General features: G+C 35.8%; 1 protein-coding gene across 2 annotated transcripts in view; it reads left to right on the top strand.

Moving 5' to 3' along the window:
* The window catches only part of LOC121418218 (E3 ubiquitin-protein ligase synoviolin A-like), a 50,032-nt gene extending 29,515 nt beyond the window's left edge, over positions 1–20,517 (top strand). The window contains exons 4-15 of one of the 2 annotated variants that reach the window (XM_041611956.1): positions 1,330–1,378; positions 2,164–2,267; positions 3,790–3,916; positions 4,622–4,721; positions 5,597–5,651; positions 5,844–5,854; positions 7,072–7,412; positions 8,330–8,506; positions 9,369–9,512; positions 10,085–10,268; positions 14,146–14,315; positions 19,694–20,517. In XM_041611956.1, coding sequence (XP_041467890.1) covers positions 1,330–1,378; positions 2,164–2,267; positions 3,790–3,916; positions 4,622–4,721; positions 5,597–5,651; positions 5,844–5,854; positions 7,072–7,412; positions 8,330–8,506; positions 9,369–9,512; positions 10,085–10,268; positions 14,146–14,315; positions 19,694–19,854 — 1,623 coding nt within the window. In that variant the 3' untranslated portion in view covers positions 19,855–20,517. Of the gene's footprint in view, positions 1–1,329; positions 1,379–2,163; positions 2,268–3,789; positions 3,917–4,621; positions 4,722–5,596; positions 5,652–5,788; positions 5,855–7,071; positions 7,413–8,329; positions 8,507–9,368; positions 9,513–10,084; positions 10,269–14,145; positions 14,316–19,693 lie in introns of both variants that reach the window. The other variant, XM_041611955.1, reaches the window with a different exon arrangement.
* Positions 20,518–24,863: the final 4,346 nt, after the last annotated feature.

Below are 24,863 nucleotides of genomic sequence, written 5' to 3'. Positions count from 1 at the left end.
ACACCATGTCTTCCCAAGATTCCCTTCCAGGTTTGATAGTCCTTGCCAACTCTGGCATTGAAGTCACCTAAGATCACGAGCTTATCCTTTGGTGGAGTACGCTCAATGATAAGCCGGAGGTCTGCATAGAAGTTGTCTTTGTCTGATGGATCGGCATCGAGGGTTGGAGCATAAGCACTCACAATGGTTGCATGTTCCTGCCCGAGCAGAGGCAGACGTAAAGACATGATGCGTTCAGAGTGGCCAACTGGCAAACTTGAAAGGTTAGAGGCGATAGAGTTCTTGATCATTAAGCCAACGCCATGAATTCGACGACTGCCTGACGGTCTGCCAGACCAGTATAGTGTATAGCCAGCATTTTGTTCAATTAAGCTACCTTGCTCGAGGAGGCGAACCTCACTAAGGGCTGCTATGTCTACATCAAGTCTACGAAGTTCATGGGCTAGGAGTGCAGATCTTCGTTGTGGGCGATTAGAAGCATTGTTGTCTAGTAAGGTCCTAACATTCCAACAAGCAAGATTCATGTTCTTCATTTTAGAGTCTGTTGATAACTTTTTTGCTCTCATTTGATTTCGACCACAAGGTAAGATGCCCGTTGGCCGTGGTAAACCAACTGGGTATATTGGAGATGAGCATTTCTTTAGGCCACCTTTTCTAGGCCCCTCTCCGGATTGGAGCAAGCAGAGCTTTCCCTAAACAGGGCTGCTTGGTCACATAGGGTGTGCCGGGTGATGTTGTCATCTCCGGGTCAACATCGAGACGACCAATATCCTATGCCGCCTGCATGTAAGATTGGAACTGCGGCTGCCAGCGTCATCTTACACCTGCCGGATTCGCCCCTTTCTCATCGCTGCAGGACTTCTTGGTTGCAGTAAGCTGAGTCTTCCTGCCTGCGCACTGAAGTTTTAAGGTGGAGTACAGGATGCGCAGCCTGGCCCCACCCTTTAAATCTAGAGTTCATCTGAATTGGTCTAGTGTCCTAGAACAGCAACAGCGAAATCTCCAGACCGTAGCCTCTCCTAACAAATTAGGTGACCCCAAAGGCAGTGGGGTATCCGTAACCCTGGATAAGGGGCCCATACCAGGTACTGTCAGCCGGAGCCAGCTGAGCCCGGGACTCGTGTCAGGCAGGGTCGTCACGCCCTGAAGTAGTGGGCAAAGCCCACTACCCACTACCCATGATCTACATGTATCAGTTATGAAATTGCAACAGAATATTTGCAATTTATTACAAATATTTTCTGGCAACACCCCCATAGTCTTCCTATATTGTACAAAAGAAAATGAGATTGATATTTCTGTATGCTTTGTATGATTTCATATTCACAGATGGAGAGGAGTCCAGTCATCTCCTGGGTGTTCCATATGAGAGTTATTAGTAAGTTGCTTTGTTTCAGTCTGTACATGTTTCATAATTTTCATACAGGTTAATTTGCATATTAATGTCAAATCTACTAGAACCACAGAAATATATTTGACCTAGGAAAAATTTTACTTCAAAGAGGTATAAAAGAAAAACACATATCTTCAAGGTTTGACTTGAGCGATGAATTAGCTTTCTGGGAAGGTCAGCTTATTTATGTTTACTTGTATATTTTATGTTCATTGTTTGGTTTAGTTACGTAAAGCTTATGTTGTAAATGAGAGTCTGAAGTTACGATAAACAGATTGCATCAGATTACCGATATTAGCCCCCCTTTTAACCCTTTTTTACACCAGGCATCAATCTAATATTTTTGTTTGTAGTTTTTGTAAAGAGGCATTTAGACTGTAGCTTTTAGAAATAAGATTGTTCATTTGCAGAGTTTAGAATGCCCCAGATTCTACTGTCATTTCACTGCAAACATAATCTTGCCTCACAAAGGCCAGAGCATTGTATCATTTGTCATTCTTCTGAATGTGTATCAGAATTTTTCTGAATCTGTATGTAAAAATTTGAACAAAGAATCCCCCCAATTTTTGAAAATTTGGGAATTATATTTACATTTTATGTATAATTTTTTTTATACATGTACTTCTTTCATACTGTTTTTATTGCAAAATCTTAGGGGAGGCATGGGAGTGATTATTTTTTACTCTGCTTCATCATCAAATGTTTGATTTCAAAGATTTTTGCAAGACCGACTGTATACTAATCATGAACCAAATTGTTATTTTGAACAGCCCTTCTTGTGGTCCTTGGCTGCTTTGACTTGGTGTTTATCAACTGTGCGTATCATAGTACTTTAACCAAGGGAGCTTCCGTTCAACTTGTCTTCGGGTTTGAGGTATGTATCTTAAGAGCAAGTTCGGAAATGAGTTATATGGAAGGGGCTATTTTTTTCCATTTTGGTGTTATGTAGTATGTATTTAACTTCCTTTTATCCTTTCAGTCATTCACCTTCACTTGTTTACAAACACCCCCAATATCATCCAAGAATCCCAAAACCCCCAATACCATTTAATTCCTAAACCTTGAAAATTAAGACCAACCCTCAGTGACATCAGCTGACTTCAAGAAACATAAGTTCTAAGAAGTATGACTCACACTTCCAGCCCCAGTCACTTGCACAGAGCATCACCACACCCCTTATACCACAGAAAGTTTGATAGACAGTTACCTGTAGACCAATTAGATCAAGTTTAGAGATCATTCCCACCTTAAATTGTTACACCCCCAAAACTAATGATATAAATAAGACTCCTTGATTATTAAAAAGATATAGAATACGAGACCCACACTCATCCAGATAGACTGACTGACTTCAAGACTTAGACGTCCATCAAATATTATCTGAACTTCACAATCTCATTTTTACACTTTCTCATTTTCATTGTCTCTTGTTATATCCGAATCTTCATGTACTGTAACTGTTGATGAAATACCCAGTGATCTGAACTGTATAACTTTCTCCAAAGTTTCTTCATTACGCTTCCCTTCTAAATTATAATTACCGATCCCAACAAGACATTGGGGCAGTTGTGAACATTTTGAAGGCTGTTGCTTTCATTTAATTTCAAGGGCTGCTTTTTTGTGCAATAAGCAATTATGTTGTTATAGCATTCATCATTCTGCTTTAATAATGTACTGTTTATATGAAATTGATTTTCCAAACTTTTTAGAATATTTGTTGTGCCAGATCTTGGGATGACTTGTGAAAATTCAAATTGCTGTGTGCTGAATAAATTCTCTATTGATATCACTTTCCTGTTTGAATATTTATCACTACAATTTTGACTGCTAGCAGGCTAATACTGTAGAGGTCTATTTAATAATAATAATATATGTGATTTGTAATGCGCCAAATCCACTCAGCAGAATGCCCAAGGCGCAGTGAAAGAAGAAAGAATGAACAAAAGAGAACAGTTACAAATATAATAGTAATAGATCCAGGAACAATTAAGAGTAAGAGGCATTGAATAGACGGGTCTTAAGGTAACGTTTAAAAGTTTTAATGGACGTGCATTCATGGATTGTCAGGGGAAGACCATTCCATAGAACAGGGCCAGCATGCGCAAAAGCCCAAGCCCCCCATGTCTTAACAGATTTAGGAATAACTAGGAGTAATAGGAATAATAAATAATTTACTGAAATTGTTGCATTTCACTACTGCCAAAATCCAGGGAAAATAAAACAATTTCTTCAGAATGGTTTCTAGTATAAACAAAAAGTTTTTTTTTTCTCTCTCATTTTTCTTTCATTGTGCCTTCATATTGACTAATTGACTTTCTGTATCAATGTTTCTTTTTTTCTTTCAGTATGCAATCTAATTGACTGTCTATGTTGGTTTTCTTTCTTTATACTTTCAGTATGCGATCTTATTGACTGTGTTAATCAATGTGTTCTTCAAGTATGTATTGCACACCATTGATCTTCAGAGTGAGAATCCGTGGGAAAACAAAGCTGTGTACATGCTTTACACTGACCTCATTATGGGTAAGAACTAATGCATTTCATACACTCAGGATAAATTCTCTCTGGTATATTTCATGTGTTACCTGCTATGAAGGAATGCTAATTCCTGTAATCTACAATACAAAAATATATAGGGTGCTTGTAAATTACATTTTGTTATGTGACTTCACCTAGGAATAAGATATATATTTTTCATTTCATTAATTAGTTTGGACTCTAAGATTCTTCCCTTTGTTTATTTGAAATTTTGAATCATTATTTAGTCATAAACAACTTCAGATCCAATTTTGATTCGCTGTTAGGATTTGTCCACCTTAAACCAAGTTGATTGTATATTTTTTGAGGCAAACACAAATTAAACAAATAAAATTAGATCAAATTATTAACCAACTCTCACAATGGTACAGTCAATCCAGTTTCAGTGTAATTTATGTATTATGAGACTCATGAGTGAATATAAATATCAACTTGTAGGATGAAACACCCTCAAAGACCAGAGGCTTGAAATTTAGGGTTATTCATAGCAAATAAAGGACAACATAGTGATGCAATTAGTATAGCAATTACAACTTAGGTAATGATACAAAAATAAATCACAATACATGAACTAAACAATTAAAAAATATATATCATGAAAACATTTTATGTATTGATATGTATTGATTACACTGCTGATTTTTGTTCATTTTGTCATTGTTTCCCTGGTTTTCTGTTTCTCTTGATTAGGTTTTATCAAAGTGTTTCTTTACACAGCGTTTGTGGCCATCATGATCAAGATTCATACATTCCCTCTGTTTGCCACCAGGCCTATGTACTTAGCCATGAGGTAAGTAACACCTCCATGGTTCTATTTTTGTTTCCATGGCAATTTTTCTTTATGAAAAACATGCACATTCTGCAAAAAAACATCATTTACCCCCCTCATCAATAATGATGACGATGATGATGGTGATGGTGTTGATGATGATGATGATGAAGATGATGATGAAGATGAAAATAATGAGGATGATGGTGATGGTGATGATGATGGTGATGATGATGATGATGAAGATAATGATGATGATGATGATGATGGTGATGATGAAGATGATCAAGATCATGATGAAGATAATTTGAATAATATAAATCATAATGATTAGAAGACGAATAATCGATGAATAACAATTACAAAGTGAACTAATAAATGAATAAAACAAATATAAGTGGCGATAATGATAAGCAGTATATAATAAATTAATTTATATGAAAATAAGTGAATAAATAAGATGAAATGAAATTCAAATAGAATATATAAAAGGAATGAAAAAGAAAATGAAATAAATGAAAATTGTTGTTGTTGAGATATGCTAATCCCGAGCCATTTAATTCATGTACACACATATCACTATCAGTGGTGATATCAGAATTTCTTTTTTTTCTCTCTATTTCTAACTTAAATTGCTTTTCAGTTTTGATTTGAAAATATTATAGGTTTCAATTAGAAGTAGGATATCCATGAAAGTGACTTAGATTCATATTAATATCTGTTCTCATCATTTGTTTAATAACCAGCACACTGAATGATTAAAAATGAGAAGGCAATTTGCAGCACTGATTTGCCAATTTGCTTAATTTACATGAATGGTTATACTAATGAAAATTACATTGTAATATGTGGAATTTAAAGTCATTTCGATATATTTTTTTTGTGTTATAATTTAGGTCTTTCAAGAAAGCTGTACACGATGTCATTATGTCTAGAAGAGCCATCCGTAATGTAAAATGAGAAGGCAATTTGCAGTATTGATTTGCCCATTTGCTTAATTTTCATTAATGGTCATACTAATGAAAATTGCATTGTATTATTTGAAATTTTAAAGTCATTTTGATATATTTTTTTCTGATATAATTTAGGTCTTTCAAGAAAGCTGTACATGATGTCATTATGTCTAGAAGAGCCATCCGTAATATGAACACACTGTAAGTCGCTTTGGCTTTCATAATTGTAGATAATAGTCATGGGCGGCATTATGTCAAACCCTTGTTGCAGAAGTCGCCACACCAGCTATTGGTTTTGCTACGGTCCTATACCCCGATAACGAAATCCTCGGAAGAACCAAGATATTTCATTCCCAAGCACTATCATCCCTGAATCACCCGATAATCCCTCTTATATAACGTTTCTATTCCGCAGGCACAATTAAGCCCGGGTTAAACCACAACAGCTGTGATGTTACGTAAGAGAGCAGCTTTGCCTGTAGCAGGCCTTTCAGAATTATTTTATTCATTTTTCAAAGGCATATTGTATTTCGAAAACCAAAGTTATTCTGTTTTCAGTTTCGAACGAAGAGAATCGGCCCCGAAATAAGGAAACTATTAAAGAGAAATAAAAATTACTGCATGCGATGGCGAGCCGGTTTGCTTGAATCGGCCGCTGCGTAATTGTGTAATAATAATTTTTTTCGGATCCATCGAGGTCAAGAAACACATGTTTAGATACTTAAAAATCTGGCCTGGGGTGATTGAGGTTTTCCATGGTTCGTAATCGGGGTTTGGCTTCTACAACGACGGTTTCGCCTCGTGGGTGTTTTAAAAAGCTATTCTTAAAGTTACACACAACTTTATATGCAACTGGTGACTCGTTCGTGGTTGCCAAATCGGATTCTCACTCGTTATGATTCCAGTTGGCTAATGTTGTAATCTAATAATTGTCCATTAATATTTATGTTGTTAACAAGTATCTGAATGCAAATTTTATCATTGCCAAATTTGAGAAAAGGTTATAGGAAAATCACTCTCATTTTTTTAAAACAGGAAGAATTATTTTAGCAGAAGAACTGGTCACCAGTCTTGCATAAAGTCATGTGTAAGTTGCAACAGCTCTATGACATACCACCTTGTAAAATTGGAAAACACTTTAGATCATTACCGAACCATTTGAGAATAAAAGAAAAACTCTTCCTGTATTCCTAATATGGATGGCCCAGAATTTTCAATAACCCTAGTATTGCCATTTTCATCATAACCTACCCTGGTTTCAGGATTTATAAATTTGATAGGCATCCTGTTTTTATTCAATTTACTGTGCAAACTTTCTGTGAATCATTTGATGAAAGAAACACAGTGGCTCCATTTATAACACTCAAGCCCCTTCTGTATGAGTTGTTAAATGTAAAATCCATCTCCATATTCACCAGGTACCCCGATGCCACCGCCGAAGACCTTGCCAACACCGATAGCATCTGCATCATCTGCCGAGAGGACATGGTGGCAGCGGAGCCGGGCGCACCGGCAGGAGGCGCCGGAAGCTGCAAGAAGCTTCCTTGCAACCACATCTTCCACAGCAGCTGCCTCCGGTCGTGGTTCCAACGTCAGCAGACCTGCCCCACCTGCAGAATGGACGTTCTCAGGCTTTCCGTGGTGGCTGCGAGCCAGAGGCTCAGGCAGGGGCAGCAGCAGCAACAGGGGGTGGGGCAGCAGGGACAGGCGGGGGTGGGACAACAAGGCAATGGACAAGTGCCACCTGTACCAGGGCAAGGTATGCTACATTTTTGACTGTCTAGAAACTCAAGGGAGTATTTTCATGGTTTAATATAAAGATTCGCTTTATCTCTAAGTTGCACATTGAGTATGGGCCTTTGCATGTTCAGGCTTTTCCAAAGATCAGTAAGACTGACTGGCATTCCTGCAATTACATCACATGTTGAATTTAATTTGGACTTATGCATGGATTGAATTCAACCATCGACTCTTTCTTAAATAGTGTCCTGTTTGTAAATATACATTTCTATTGAAAGTTCTTGAATCACACTTTGCAATAAGAGATAGTAAGAATTATGTAAAATAGATCATGAAACATGTCCATAATGTCACATACATGTCACATGTTAACATATGCTCTATTCTTTGTTTATATTCGAATGTGTCACCATGTTTTATATTTGTGTTTGTTTACGAAGGGCCCCAACGAAAACCAGCTTGTTGCTGATTGGGCTACCCTTCTTTTAAATATTTGAAATAAATAAATAAAAAAATATATAAACAAATAAATAATACATCAAAAGAATGACAATTGCTACCAATAATATTCCACTTTTCAGGCAAAAAAATTGTTATTTTTTATTTACGGGTGCTTCTTTTGTCAAATTACTGCCTAAATCTCCAATAATGGATAATATTTAGATTGCAATGAATGGGGACATCCAGGGCTCCTTGTTAAAGTTTCCAGGGCTATTTTGAGCATTTTTTTTTTTTTGGGGGGGGCAAAGTTGCCCCTTTCCCCCGTGTAATTTTTTCCTTGCCTTGGTCATCATATATGGGCTTACCCAATCAAGCTCTATGAACTTTCTCTGCTCCATGGGTAGCATTCCAACAAAAGCACCCAGTAAATAATCAAAAGTGTGTGGTTTACTTTGATAAAAAAAATTTCAATTGATTTTGCTTCTGTTTTGACAGGTATGCCCCCTTTTCCACCAGGCTTCCAGTTTTGGCTTCCTCAATATCAAGGAGGAGTGCCCCCCTTTCCTCAGCCCCCTGTACCCCCTCAACCATCGTCATCATCATCCTCAACTACTCAACCAGGTACTTCAACATCTACACCATCCACTGCGGCTTCACAAGCCACATCACCTGGTAAGTCCAGTCTTTGGAGAAGAGCTTGTCGCTGTTAGGAGACAACCATCTACTTGATCATTCATTCATTTGTTCCGAATTTTCATTAAAAAACATACAACATACAAATCAAAGAATACACTATATACAAATAAAGATACGAAAATAGAAATACATTTAACAACAAAATAAATGAGAATATGAGGGAGCCAGCAGTTATTCGCTTTGTATTCCCATTAAAGAAATAGTTGGTTCCAATATACCTCCAATTTAATAATACATCATGATATGCTCCATTTATGTAGCACTCGGTAAGTTTCTTTGCAATACATATTGTGCAATGCCTACTTAGCTTGTCGTACGCAAGCAAATGGGAGACATAAACATTCGTACCGTTGCACACATGATGTACCATCCAAAATGTATCTTTGCATGGCTTTAGGAGGTGACGTCACAATACGATTCAATTCATTGCGCTCGGTAAAAAATGAAGATGAAATACGCGTATAGCTTGCTTGCCACATGCGCAATGCTGCCCAAAGTCATGTGCGCTTGCAGGATTTTTTTTGGGGGGGGCTTCAACCCCCCCACTCTTTTCCAAAACCGTGTACAAAAACGTAAAAATTACCATATGATTGTGATTTTTTGCATGGTCAGCCCCCTCCCCCCCACTTTGAAAACCATTCCGCAGCCCCTGATGATTAGATGTAAATATTATGTTTTTATATACGACCTTTGAAAATTGTTTGCCTATTTTCATTTATTTATAAAATAGTTGATGTTTACCAATTTCACTTTAATCTGTAAGAAAGCAAGTTTCAAGATCACATCTTCTGTCCACTCACCTGCACCACATTTTAAGAATTTTCTTTTTCCGTTTCAGGAACGCCATCATCAGCAGGTGCAAGTGCAGGCACGCCCACATCCTTGGGTACTTCTCTACCAAACTTCCCTCCTCCTCCAAGCATGGGTGCTCCTGGTATGGGTATGTTCCCCCCGATGATGCCTCCATTCATGATGCCATTTGGTATGTTGAATTGATGAAATGGGTTTTTATTCAAGACTTTCTTGTACTTTTTATTGTTTGTCTTTTCTGCTGTTTTTTAATAAATAGTCATCAATTTGTCATTGTTTATTTATATGTACATATTATCTGTCGTGTAATTGACATTTATTTCATATTTGAGTTGATGGAATGTTTACCATCCTGAAAATACTAAGCTACCACAGCTCCTTTGATATTTAGGAAGTGCTGTTGATTCCTAGAGTCTGTTTCTTAAAATCATCTATTTGTAATTCTTTATTAGTGGAATTATTTTCCCCAGTATTTTCATTGTATCTTGTAAAAGGGCCAAAATTTTTTAACAAGCCACTGTTTCTATTTGGTCCTTACCAATACCATATTATTTTTGCTAATTTGTATTAACTTTCTATTTGATATCGGTCAATTCAATTGAACTTGGGCAACTCAATGAAAGAGCATTATGGCATTTTCATTGTGATGTTTGCAAACTTTTACTCAACACGGTTTTGTGAAACAGTCTCCATGTGATATTTCTGTTCATATATTATTTACATTTGACCCTCTTACTGTACTAGGCATGTCACCTCCAATGCCCCCACCCAACTTCAGCGGTCTGTCTGATGAAGAGCTTCGGGCCATGGAAGGCATGGAGAGACAGCACGTCCAAGCCAGGATTGAATGCCTCCAGAACATCCAGGCTCTCCTCGATGCCGCCGTCATTCAGATGCAACAGTACAGTACCATCGTGTCGGGATCAGGGTGAGTGAATATCAATAGAGACTTTGTATTTTGACTAGTGAATCATATTTTTAATCTCTTCTGCTCTTGAAGACAGCACATATCACATGGCAAATGTTTTCACCAGGCAGTCAACAGTTATTTATTTTCCACATTCATACATGTACATATTAAGATGTCAAATACACCAATACAAAGTAAAATCACATAAAATCAGAATACAAAGTAGAATAATGAAGGAATAAAAATTACAAAACAGAAAAAAATATATATATGTAATATGTCTAGAATGTGGGGGAGCAACAAAGGTCAAATACCTATCGAGGTTGCTCCCAGGGTCATGAGGTTAAAAAAGATAGATATGAACAAAAAGCAAAAATCAAAACAATCACAAATATGTACTTAAAGAAGGACCCCCCAAGCAGGCATTCTAAGTTGCAAATGTGAATCTTTTCAGAATTAATAATCTATAGTTACATTTAAATGATGCAAGTGTGTTACAAGCTTTCAAAATGTATGGTACAATGTTCCAACATTTAGGTCCTGAATATTTTATAGTTGTATGAGAAAAATTATATCTAAATAAAGGGAGACGCATACTACATGTAATAGATGACCTAGTTTCATATCTGCGAGTCAAGTTGTCAGATGAAAAATATATCATTGAAAATATCAGGCAGTGTTTTTTTTTTGGAGTATAGGAACATAAAACTTGCTGTTTGGATTTCACATATTTCTGTTACTCTCAAAATTCTATATTGATAAAAAAGAAAAGCAGTTGGTGGAAGAGGATAAGTATTATAATTCTGATTCCACGTTTTTGAAGTTATTATTCTATTGGACAAGTATTTGGCACAATGGACCCATACACTGTTACAGTAAGTAATGGAAGGCAATACCATAGTATTATATAAAGTTAACAGTATTTGTTTTGGTAATAATTGTTTAAGACGGTACATTGCACCAATCGATTTTGACATTTTACAACAAGTATCATTAACATGTTCTTGCCAACTTAATTTATAATCTGTGACTAAACCTAAAAATTATGTGTGAGTTACTTTCTTGAGTTTGTAATTATGTATATATACTTCCGATTCATTAAACTTCAACAGTTTTATTCTTAGGTTTAGAAATCATATAACAAGTCTTATCAAGATTTATCATTAAATTATTGCACTAGAACCATTTATGTATATTTAACAACTCGGAATCGAGAATTCTACTGATTTCTCTACTATTTTTGCCAGATATAGAGAAATTAGTATCATTAGCAAAAATTATTGAAAACAAAAGCTGTGACACAGAGTGAAGATCATTGATAAATAATATAAAGAGAAGGGGCCCGAGGACCGAACCTTGAGGAACGCCTATATTAATATTTAATTAATTTGAATTAAAACCATCAATGTTTGTATATATAGTTTTCGATTGTCTAAATAACTATAGAACCATTTCAAACATGTACTTCGGATTCCATAACATTACAATTTTTGTAATAAAATTTGGTGGTTAATGGTGGTGGTTAATGCAATCAAAAGCTTTTGTTAATAGACAGGGGTTTCACCAGTCAACCATTGTTTTGTTAATAAACAGAGGTTTCACCAGTTAACCGTTGTTTTGTTAATATACAGGGGTTTCACCTGTTAATCGTTTGTTCATGTACAAGGTTTTTACCTAAAAGTGAAACAATTTCACTTGGTTGTTACTAATTTTAGATGTAATCTTCAGAGTTCCAAACCTGAAAATGAAAGTTTCACTTGGTTGCTTCTAATTTTAGATGTAATCTTCAGAGTTTCAAACACAGAAATATCTTGCTCTTCCTCAATATTTGTTCGATGATCATGAATCTCAATATCAATCAAGTGATGTATGATATCTATAAGGTACTCACGAAGCAAGGCAATCCTTTCAAATTCGAAAAGGTGTCTCAAAAAGCTAGAAACAAGAAGAAAGACGTCCGGTGAGGTGACAACGAATGCGAAGAGTTTAATCGAAGAAGCCTGTTCACGGTTGTAAAAAATAAGCAATTTGATTTCACTGAAGTAATGTAGGGGAAGGCGGGGTAAGTTGTGACACTTTTTGCCTTTTGCATGTTAGAATTGATATGACTAGTACTATTGTAGAAATAAGTACCTTGCCTTTAAATTTTATTATTGGGAAATGTTTTTCACCTCCATATAACTTTCTACCCCCACACTGAAAGTCATCGTGACCTTTGAAAAAACCGATGTCAAATGGCTCAACTTGCCCCATATATGGGGTAAGTTGTGCCACCGTCTGGGGTAAGTTGAGCCACAAAAACTATGTACAAAATGTATGGGGGAGAACCAGCATGTCAATTTTTTGTTTAAAGTATTTTTCACTTGCTAATTCTCTATAAATACTAACGTCCTTTAAAAGGAAAAGAGCAGTCATGTAAATTTGCTCCTTTCAGCCTGCATTTCAATCGATTTTTATGGTTTGTTTGTTTTTTAAGATACATTACCATAAGAATTACCATGGCTCAACTTGCCCCATGCTGTTTGGCTCAACTTACCCCAGTCCGAACTTAGTGCGATAATTTTGTATCCCCACATTTATCATGCATCCATCACATAAAAGACTATAACAAGAATGGTTCTGGTTCTGGTTCTGGTGGATACTGCGCAAACACTGCCTGGTGGCTGTTATACCGCGCAGTGGTTTAATGAAGATCCATACCTGGACTAACAATGTTGTTATCATGTCTTTACTATATTTAAAGACGTGTGTGTGTATAAAGCACTTATCTATTTCACACTCTTTTTTACTTTTTTGGCTGAAATTCATACTTTTCCCTCTAAAAAACTACTTTTTGTTTCAAAGTGGAAAACAATGTGGTGGGGTTAGGGGTTATGCTATGGGTCATCAATACATGACACCACCACAATGTCTGACTCATTCATTATTTATTGGCCTGGGGCTGGTGGCTCAACTTGCCCCTATGCTCAACTTACCCCGCCTTCCCCTATTGTTTTATTGAGAATGAATGATATCACTATGGAGAAGGAAATTTGTATGAAAAAAAATCTGACATACAAGTAGTATGTATGGGTTAGTGTCATTCCATATATCAAGTGAAGTTGTTTTTTTATTTACCTAAAAATGATAACTGTTTATGTTAATTTTGGTATAGCATTATTTTAAGTATAAGCATTTCCTTGTTCATAATTTATTCTCTACAGCATGTAAAGAGACTCTGAGTTAAGGTAATCTTATTGCCTTTTTTACTTGAACTTGAATATGACTCCTCTTTTCTTGAAAATATGCTTCATTACCACAACTACTTTAGGTTTGTTACTATATGTGTATACATGCTTAGTAGTAATAAAAATTGCCAGAGAGGAAGGTGGTTTAAGCAAAATTCAAATGCACATTGTGGTTTACACAAAATAGGATCTGATATTGGACTTGTTCTGTAAACATCCCTTTTCACTTTGTAATTGTATATTCTCTTGTAAATTGATTGAAATGCCGAATAAAATAATAATAGGCATTTATATAGCGCCATCTATCTAGAAATATTCTATTCCGAGGCGCGTTGTTATTATTATTATTACCCCGGCTTTAGCTCGAGCTGCCTCTCAGCGCTCATGCATTCAAGGAATTAATCCTGCCGGGTACCCATTCACCTCACCTGGGTCTAGTGCAGCACAATGTGGATAAATTTCTTGCTGAAGGAAATTACGCCATGGCTGGGATTCGAACCCACGACCCTCTGTTTCAAAGTCAGAAGACTTATCCAATTGATTCAATTACAAAAGAATCCAGTCAGTATACATAACTCCATAAGTGTAATTTTATTTATAAATGATTATGATTATCATTTCATTATCAACCGATACTTCTTTTCAATTCCCCACCCCATCCCATTCAGTGTACCTACCGTTCCTGTCACGCCAGCCTCCACCAACACAACGTCAGCCACCTCCACGGTCCCCACCCCTACAGTGCAGACGGAGGCATCAGCCGCCCCGCCCACCACACCCAGTGAACCAGAGACATTAACATCGACAGCTGCTCCCAAGGCCAGCGAGTCAAGCAATGGTAAGATCAAAGAAAGAGAGAGATTAACAAAATATTATGCAGAACTAACTCTAGACCGACCACATCTGGGGATCGTTTCATGAAAGTTGTCAGCACTGACAAGATGTCTTTCTCCGACAGTTACCATAGTAACAGTCAGAGGCCAGAGCTTCTCAGCCAATCAAAAGCAAGGATTTCACTGAAATAGTCAACACTGACAACTAAGTCAGTGCTGACAACTTTCATGAAACACCCCCCTAAAGGCCACCGCACACCTTACGATTGGTCTGCGACCCAATTTTAGAATAATATGTTGTAAAATCTGATGTTAATGAGAAATGGAATGATGTTCTTAATCATCGTACAACTACCTTCATGTATGTTCAAATCTGTGACTATGCTTTCACCCGTATTAGAATAAAAGTGAACTTGATATCTAGTTGTGATGGCATCATAGCAATTGTACAATTGGCTAAGATTTGAAACCGATTTGCTCGTTACTCCAAAATAAAGACTTGCAATCATCCAAAATTGTTTTATTAGTATTCTTTCAGTTGATTTGAAGCTCAAATAAAAAGACACCTTTCATTCACATTTTCAGAAATTGAGCAAAATGTGATTTTTCCAAAGTCGGATTTTGAACCAGTTGAAAGGTGTGTAGTGACCTTAATTATCAGTCAGTTTGGAGTATGTTTCACAGGTGTGACTGTAGAGTTAGAAAGTAAAAGGAATGTCACAGTCACACTCCAGACTGACCAAATCTATCACATTATTACTTTTTTTTTTTTTTTTTTTTTTATTTACCACTTGTGGGATGGAACACCCTATCAGCACATGCTGTTTTTCATAAGGTCCATACCAATATATACCATGGGTCGGTTTCACTGGTGTGACTATAGAGTTAGAAAGTAAAAAGGAATGTCACAGTCACACTCCAGACTGACCAAATCTATTACGTTATTACCAATACATACCATGGTTCGGTTTCAATGGTGTGACTATAGAGTTAGAAAGTAAAAAGGGATGTCACAGTCACACTCCAGACTGACCAAATCTATTACGTTATTACCAATACATACCATGGTTCGGTTTCAATGGTGTGACTATAGAGTTAGAAAGTAAAAAGGGATGTCACAGTCACACTCCAGACTGACCAAATCTATTACGTTATTACCAATACATACCATGGTTCGGTTTCAATGGTGTGACTATAGAGTTTGGAAGTAAAAAGGAATGTCACAGTCACACTCCAGACTGACCAAATCTATCACATTATTACTTTTTTTTTTTTTTTTTTTTATTTACCACTTGTGGGATGGAACACCCTATCAGCACATGCTGTTTTTCATAAGGTCCATACCAATACATACCATGGCTCGGTTTCAATGGTGTGACTATAGAGTTAGAAAGTAAAAAGGAATGTCACAGTCACACTCCAGACTGACCAAATCTATTACGTTATTACCAATACATACCATGGTTCGGTTTCAATGGTGTGACTATAGAGTTAGAAAGTAAAAAGGGATGTCACAGTCACACTCCAGACTGACCAAATCTATTACGTTATTACCAATACATACCATGGTTCGGTTTCAATGGTGTGACTATAGAGTTTGGAAGTAAAAAGGAATGTCACAGTCACACTCCAGACTGACCAAATCTATTACGTTATTACCAATACATACCATGGTTCGGTTTCAATGGTGTGACTATAGAGTTTGGAAGTAAAAAGGGATGTCACAGCAGTCACACTCCAGACTGACCAAATCTATTATGTTATTACCAATACATACCATGGTTCGGTTTCAATGGTGTGACTATAGAGTTTGGAAGTAAAAAGGGATGTCACAGTCACACTCCAGACTGACCAAATCTATCACGTTATTACCAATACATACCATGGTTCGGTTTCAATGGTGTGACTATAGAGTTAGAAAGTAAAAAGGGATGTCACAGTCACACTCCAGACTGACCAAATCTATTACGTTATTACCAATACATACCATGGTTCGGTTTCACTGGTGTGACTATAGAGTTTGGAAGAAAAAGGAATGTCACAGTCACACTCCAGACTGACCAAATCTATTACGTTATTACCAATACATACCATGGTTCGGTTTCAATGGTGTGACTATAGAGTTAGAAAGTAAAAAGGGATGTCACAGTCACACTCCAGACTGACCAAATCTATTACGTTATTACCAATACATACCATGGTTCGGTTTCACTGGTGTGACTATAGAGTTTGGAAGTAAAAAGGAATGTCACAGTCACACTCCAGACTGACCAAATCTATTACGTTATTACCAATACATACCATGGTTCGGTTTCAATGGTGTGACTATAGAGTTTGGAAGTAAAAAGGGATGTCACAGCAGTCACACTCCAGACTGACCAAATCTATTATGTTATTACCAATACATACCATGGTTCGGTTTCAATGGTGTGACTATAGAGTTTGGAAGTAAAAAGGGATGTCACAGTCACACTCCAGACTGACCAAATCTATTACGTTATTACCAATACATACCATGGTTCGGTTTCAATGGTGTGACTATAGAGTTTGGAAGTAAAAAGGGATGTCACAGTCACACTCCAGACTGACCAAATGTATCACGTTATTACCAATACATACCATGATTCTGTTTCAGTGATGTGACTATACAGTTAGAAAGTAAAAAGGAATGTCACAGTCACACTCCAGACTGACCAAATCTATTACGTTATTACCAATACATACCATGGTTCGGTTTCAATGGTGTGACTGTTAAGTTAGAAAGTAAAAAGGAATGTCACAGTCACACTCCAGACTGACCAAATCTATCACGTTATTACCAATACATACCATGATTCGGTTTCACTGGTGTGACTGTTAAGTTAGAAAGTAAAAAGGAATGTCACAGTCACACTCCAGACTGACCAAATCTATTATGTTATTACCAATACATACCATAGTTCGGTTTCAATGGTGTGACTATAGCGTTTGGAAGTAAATAGGAATGTCACAGTCACACTCCAGACTGACCAAATCTATTACGTTATTACCAATACATACCATGGTTCGGTTTCAATGGTGTGACTATAGCGTTTGGAAGTAAATAGGAATATCACAGTCACACTCCAGACTGACCAAATCTATTATGTTATTACCAATACATACCATGGTTCGGTTTCAATGGTGTGACTATAGAGTTTGGAAGTAAAAAGGAATGTCACAGTCACACTCCAGACTGACCAAATCTATTACGTTTTTACCAACACATACCATGGGCGTTTCACTGGTGTGACTATAGAGTTTGGAAGTAGAAAGGAATGTCACACTACAGACTGACCAAATCTATCACGTTATTACCAATACAACCATGGTTCGGTTTCAATGGTGTGACTATAGAGTTTGGAAGTAAAAAGGAATGTCACAGTCACACTCCAGACTGACCAAATCTATTATGTTATTACCAATACATACCATGGGTCGGTTTCAATGGTGTGACTATAGAGTTTGGAAGTAAAAAGGAATGTCACAGTCACACTCCAGACTGACCAAATCTATCACGTTATTACCAATACATACCATGGTTCGGTTTCACTGGTGTGACTATAGAGTTTGGAAGAAAAAGGAATGTCACAGTCACACTCCAGACTGACCAAATCTATTATGTTATTACCAATACATACCATGGGTCGGTTTCAATGGTGTGACTATAGAGTTTGGAAGTAAAAAGGAATGTCACAGTCACACTCCAGACTGACCAAATCTATCACGTTATTACCAATACATACCATGGGTCGGTTTCACTGGTGCGACTATAGAGTTTGGAGGTAAAAAGGAATGTCACACTACAGACTGACCAAATCTATTACGTTATTACCAATACATACCATGGTTCGGTTTCACTGGTGTGACTATAGAGTTTGGAAGTAAAAAGGAATGTCACAGTCACACTCCAGACTGACCAAATCTATCACATTATTACCAATACATACCATGATTCGGTTTCACTGGTGTGACTATGGAGTTTGGAAGAAAAAGGAATGTCACAGTCACACTCCAGACTGACCAAATCTATCATGTTATTACCAATACATACCATGGTTCGGTTTCACTGGTGTGACTGTAGAGTTAGGAAGTAAAAAGGAATGTCACAGTCACACTCCAGACTGACCAAATCTATCACGTTATTACCAATACATACCATGGGTCGGTTTCACTGGTGCGACTATAGAGTTTGGAGGCAAAAAGGAATGTCACTCTACAGACTGACCAAATCTTTTACGTTATTACCAATACATACCATGGGTCGGTTTCACTGTTGTGACTATAGAGTTTGGAAGTAAAAAGGAATGTCACAGTCACACTCCAGACTGACCAAATCTATCACGTTATTACCAATACATACCATGGTTCGGTTTCACTGGTGTGACTGTAGAGTTTGGAAGTAAAAAGGAATGTCACAGTCACACTCCAGACTGACCAAATCTATCAATTTGTAACCTGTATCATTGGTCAGTTTGGAGATGGGTTTCTTTTTTGGTGTGACTGTGACATATCTGATAGATAACATTTGGGATTGGTTTTACATCGAAGAGCTTGTACAGCTGTCATGGCAGATATGTTATGTATTCCATCATGCCTCGAATACACAAGTAAGCGTGCAAGTCAACATATTCACCTAAATTTATTGAAGATTAAAGGGGAAGTTCACCCTGACAAAAAGTTTATCATAAAAATAGCAGAAAAAATAATTAAACATATTGCCGAAGGTTTGAGAAAAATATCATCAAGTAATAAAAAAGTTATTAGAATTTCAATTACTAGTATTTGATTTGTGAGGTCATATGCGAGCAGTATTCCTACATAGCGAATGGTAAAAAAATCAATGAAATATCATTTTCTCAGAAAATTGAAAATGAATTTCACTGTACCTTTTGTATATTAATAGACAAATCATTTCACACGCGATCATGAATAGAAAACTAAATCAAGTCATCAGGAACCATACAAAATTTGAAATTCATGCATTTTATATTACATAACACATGGGGCAGCTGCTCGTTTATGACGTCAAAAATCCAAAACTTAACTTTAATAACTTTCTTACTCTTTAAACGGATTTTCCTCAAACCCTCACCAATATTTTTAATTTTTTTTCTGCTCTTTTTACGACAAAGTTTTCTTCAGGGTGAACTTCCCTTTTAAGTCAAATTTCTCCTAATTTTCCCCAAAATATTTGACAAAGGCAAATTTTCCTGTAGTAGATATACATCATACACCTTAAATACATCACTGTGGTTGTAGATTCACCGGCCAGCAATCAGTGGATGTCAAATTCAAATACTATTAGTTCCAGTTGTTTTTATTATTATTTTATTTTTATCCCACCCTCTATCCCTGTCTGTAGATTTATCAGCCTTAGAGGGCGCCGTTGGCTTTACGTCACCCGTCAAGGACATCAAGGATGAAGAAGCGGAACCGGTGCCAGAGAGTCCCGAGGAACAGGAACGCAACGAGGTTAGGAGGAGACGGTTACAGAGACTCAGTAGCAACACATCAACTTCATGAGATTTTTCCTTGGGTTACAGAGGTTACAGAGACTCAGTATTGAAACATCGACTTCACACAAGATTTCCTTGATCATCTTTTCATTCCTCCCCTTATGAAGATGAATATTATATCGCCATGGCAACACTGCATGAAACAGTTAACAAGAACAGCTTTGGCGTGGTTGCTGATCTGAAGTTATTCTGCTTTTAATTTTTTTCTTCAGTTAATCCTGCCTTTGTGAGCAGAGCATGGAAGATTTGTGAACAGTATTTTGAAATTTATGTTTATTTAATAAGGATAGCAGCTTGCTTATCATTACATATTGAGCTGAAATTATTGGGGTAGTTTTTATTTATTTTCAGTAATTTGGAGAGTCCATCATCACAATAATATGACCATTGTTTCCTTATGTTTGCCCTAACAAATCATGAACAACTCTTTAATGTAATGAATAACCATTACATTTGCATTACTTTTTAGGCTTAATGTAGCTTTTAGGCCCACTTAAAGGGATGGTCCGGGTTGAAAGTATGCATAGCTTAATAAATAGAGTAGAATTCACTGAGCAAAAAGCCGAAAATTTCATTCAAATCAGAAAACAAATAACAGAGCTATTGAATTTTAGATTTTAGCTACCGGTATTTTTCTTCTTAAAACAGTGGTCATGAATATTCATTAGGTGGACTGATGATGTCACATCCCCACTTGTTCTTTTGTATTGTATTATATGAAATTAGGTTTATTCAAAAATTTTCCTCCAAGAACTGGGAAAATTGGATTGACAACTGATTTAGTGCATTAGATATTTATTGCTGCAACTTATTTCATCATAATATTTTTCACACAACTATGAAATAATGAAATAAATATTTTATGTAATAACATAAGAAAACAGAAAGTGGAGATATGACATCAGCCCACCTAATGAATATTCATGATGACTGTTTTCACAAAATATTGCTGAACTTTTTAACTTCAATAACTTATCATTTGTTATCCAATTTCGATGAAATTTTTGGCATTTTGCTCAGTGAATTCTACGCTATGTATTTAGAAATAAATATTTTCAGCCCGAACCATCCTTTTCACTTGTATGCTAGATGGTGATGTAGAGGTGTCATGCTCATAGATTCAGAAATAAGTTTGTGTTCTTTTTAGTTCTTGAAATATTGCGATATGACTTACAGTATCTGATTGGTTATACATAATTTCATACATAGACTTACTATACAGGATGATAGTTCATGAATATATTTCATGGATTATATACTGAATGTTGTCATTCAAGCTGAGGGCTAGTTATTTAAGATAATATTGGACATTTTCCACCACATGTACAAGCCATTATGTAATGTTTTCTTCTTTTTCATTGGTAAACAATTCTTTATGATGGGTGGGATACAAGGAATTACTTATCTACTTATAATACTCCCACGTTGGCCTCATAATGTCATTATTGTAATCTGAAAAAAGAACACAGTAGATTCTTTCTTAAATTTAAGTCATTATTTACAAATACTATTGTTGCTGTTGCATAGAACCAATACTTAAGTATGCTTGCCAATCAAACAAAAAAAAATGCATAGGCTTGCAAAGAGATGACTTGGACTGACCTTTAAAGATGCTTTGTCCTCTAAAATTGCATGGCCCGTATTCTGATATCTGGCTTAAAGGTATTGTTTAACTTTGTGAGCAGCCGATTTAAAAATTCTCAAACCAAGATGAAACATGTGTACAAGTGCATGTATTAGAACTAATGAACCCTGAAAACAAACATTATTGAAAATGAAAAGCTAAAACTACAAGGCAAATTTTGATTTTGTAAATAGGTGTCTTATAGACACCTAAATAGTACACATAAGTGCATGGGATGAAATTAAGATGGTGTTTCCGGTCACTTTATATTTCAATTTTTGAAGTACTAAATAATTATTTTCGAACACAATTTTTTCTGGGCTTCATTTTTGTAACATATCACAGACACAGGTGTCAAGTGTGACCTTCTAGCTCAGATTTTTTAAAAGTCAAACCAATGTTAACCAATCACTTTAACTTTGGACATGGTCTAACTCTGTGTTAAAATTATGGGAAGTCAAAAACTTTGAAAATGTAAAATTTTTAATGATTTGATGGTTATTCATGTATTCCTTTAAAAAACATTATTTTCATCACATCCAGTGAATACTAATGAAATGTTCGTAATAGTTGGTTTTTAACAGTAGTTCAAATAGTAGACAAAATGCCAAAAGCGGACAATAAAACAAAGAATTTCCTAATTTGATCACTGACATACTGCTCACTGAATATGGTCTATGCCATATCTCTCTTTCCTATGGGTTTTCGCAAGAATCTTGCAATCAATTGAAAGTCAATTTTGGGTCAAAAAATCAATCACAAATCTGGTCTTGCAAATAATTGCAAATTTGTACGTGATTGCTGGTCTGCTTCTTTTAACAAGAAGTTGAAATTAATTTCGTCTAGTTACAAGTGATATATTAATTTGCAAGTTTGCATCTGAAATTGGCGATCGATTATAAATGATTTCTTGCATTACCCCCTTTTGAATTGGCATGCCACAGAATGCTGTCATGAAAACGTATGTGACATCCTCATTTGAAAAGTGTTAGCGCTTGTCCTAGTGATAAATGGGAAAGGTCTTTTGAGAGAAGTTGCTTATGAGCTTATGAATTGGCTTATTACTTTTAAACAATGTGCAATCAGCAGTAAAAAAAAGCAAAGTAAATAATACATCACTGTATGTGTATATGATTTTAATATTGTGAAAATCTGAACATGTGCTTTATTTTGTAGAATGTGGTGCTGAGATTCAAAATATCTTTCATTTAGGGGTTTATGTTATATAGAGAAGAGGAATATTTCTGTAAGTTAAAAATATTATCGTCAATCAGAGCTTTTAAAGGTTGCTCTTAGATTTAAATACATTTTTGACGCCTGGTGTTCATATATGTAAGAAGTTTGTTGCATATTTTTTAATGATGATTTGAATTCTGTGTTATCAATTACTAGTAGTGTGTATAATAGAAATGACAACCACGCTGCTGTTATTGTCTATGAAAACTCAGTTCATTCATATCAGTCTAATATCTGATATCTTTAACTATTAAAATGATATAGTTACATAGGTTTTGGTTAAAGATTAATTCCTGCTTTGGTTGAGTTATTTTTTGTTCTTTGTTTTGGTATCATTCAGTATATATCTCAATTTAAAGTGTATATGTATATAAGGGTGAATTAGATGGGATGAAAATTACTTCCCGAATACATGAGTACTTGCCTAAAATTGAAGTTGATCCATCAGAATAATATTCATACCTTTATTTGAAGTAACAAACATGCATTCTGAATATGACCTGTCTCTGATTTCACTATCAAAAAATTGTCAAAATGTGAAAATTTGAACAAGTAAATTTGAATTTCCTAGGTTAACTTACCAAATGTATAGAATGTAAGAATGATATATATTTTTTTAAAGCAGGCACTCTATATTTTTTGCACAATTCATGCAATAGAATTATATTGATTGCTGTTTTTTTTTCAAATTATTTCATAGAGACATATTATTCTTCAGACTCCCTTCTTTTGTGCATTCATATTTTGGGGTTAAATTCCATTGCATATTATATCGTCGGCCTTATGCCAAAAGGGCCTTAACCCGATTTAGGGGTTCTGAATATTTTATAATAAATTTAACACATTTCATGTAAAACTTAATAACTTAACACGTTTATCGAAATTGGCTTCAAAAGCAGAAAAACGACCACAAACTTTTGATTATTAGAGAGGCCAAAACCTTTAAACGCCATTATCTCGGAATGGCCAAAAGCAGTTAAGGCCCTTTTGGCATAAGACCGACGATATCTATGTCAAGTAGACTCGCCTAATTTATTCCAGTGTAGAATTATTCAGAATTATTAGGTTTCTTATTGGAAAATGCTACTTATTTTAGTTGGAGAACACAGTGATTCAGATAAGATGATGGGCTATTACAACTTTGATATGTGTGATTATTAAAATGAAAATTTGTTCAGAATGTTTATAAATTGTTTGTATAAATAATGAATATCTGAATGAAGCAATTTGATTTGTCTGGTTTTTTTTTTATTTAGAGTAATTTAAAGCCTCTGAGAAGTTTCATTACAACTATCGAGCACACTTTCACGAAAATTGTATTTCAAATAATGATAACAATATTTTATTGATAGAGAAAAAAATAGAGATGGTGATTTTTGTTGATTTTAATTAATTTGCATAATTAATGAAGTTCATAATTCTAGAAACCCCCACAAACTACATGTAACTGCTACAGGAGACTATTCAACCCACCCTCTCAGGAAAAACCTCCACCTTCCCCCCCCCCCCCTGAGTCCACTCTTCAAACAGTGGACTCATGAATAAAATAGCGTATCTAACCATGGTAATAGGCGTCAATTTGATGGACTGTGACAAAAGCGCGCATCAGCATTGGACATTTTTAATACACGCACCTGATAAGCACTAAATTAAGCGTAATTTATACAGGAAATCTGCATAAACCATGGATTCAACCGTGGGTTTTTCAAAACCACATTTGTGAATTCGGGCCAATAATTCTGAAAGGAAAACTATTGTGCAAAAACAATTTGGCCCCTAAAATGGTATAGTGTCTATTTTGACTGGATCTGTGGCTGGCCGCCCCCATTTTGCAACGAGCTGTTAGATGATGGTCCATCATGATAAACAATATTTAAAGAGGGTTTTCTGGTGCAGCCCTAAATTTTTTATAAAAGGAGAGCATTTTGTCCCAAAATATTTGACAAGTCAAAAAAAAAAGGATCGCTCAAAGGGTGTTTGGTCTCCAGAACACAATTAAAATGCAGTTGAAAGTTGAGTCCACCCCAGAAAAATGATGATTTGAATTAATAGAGAAAAATCAAACTAGCATAACGCTGAAAATTTCATCAAAATCGGATGTAAAATAAGAAACTTTTGGCATTTTGAAGTTTCGCTTATTTTTCACAAAACAGTGA

The sequence above is a fragment of the Lytechinus variegatus genome, chromosome 7, assembly GCF_018143015.1.
Source record: "Lytechinus variegatus isolate NC3 chromosome 7, Lvar_3.0, whole genome shotgun sequence".
NCBI classification, from domain to species: Eukaryota; Metazoa; Echinodermata; class Echinoidea; order Temnopleuroida; family Toxopneustidae; genus Lytechinus; species Lytechinus variegatus.
Note: the sequence above shows the minus strand (reverse complement) of the source record. Positions and strands in the feature narration are given on the sequence as shown.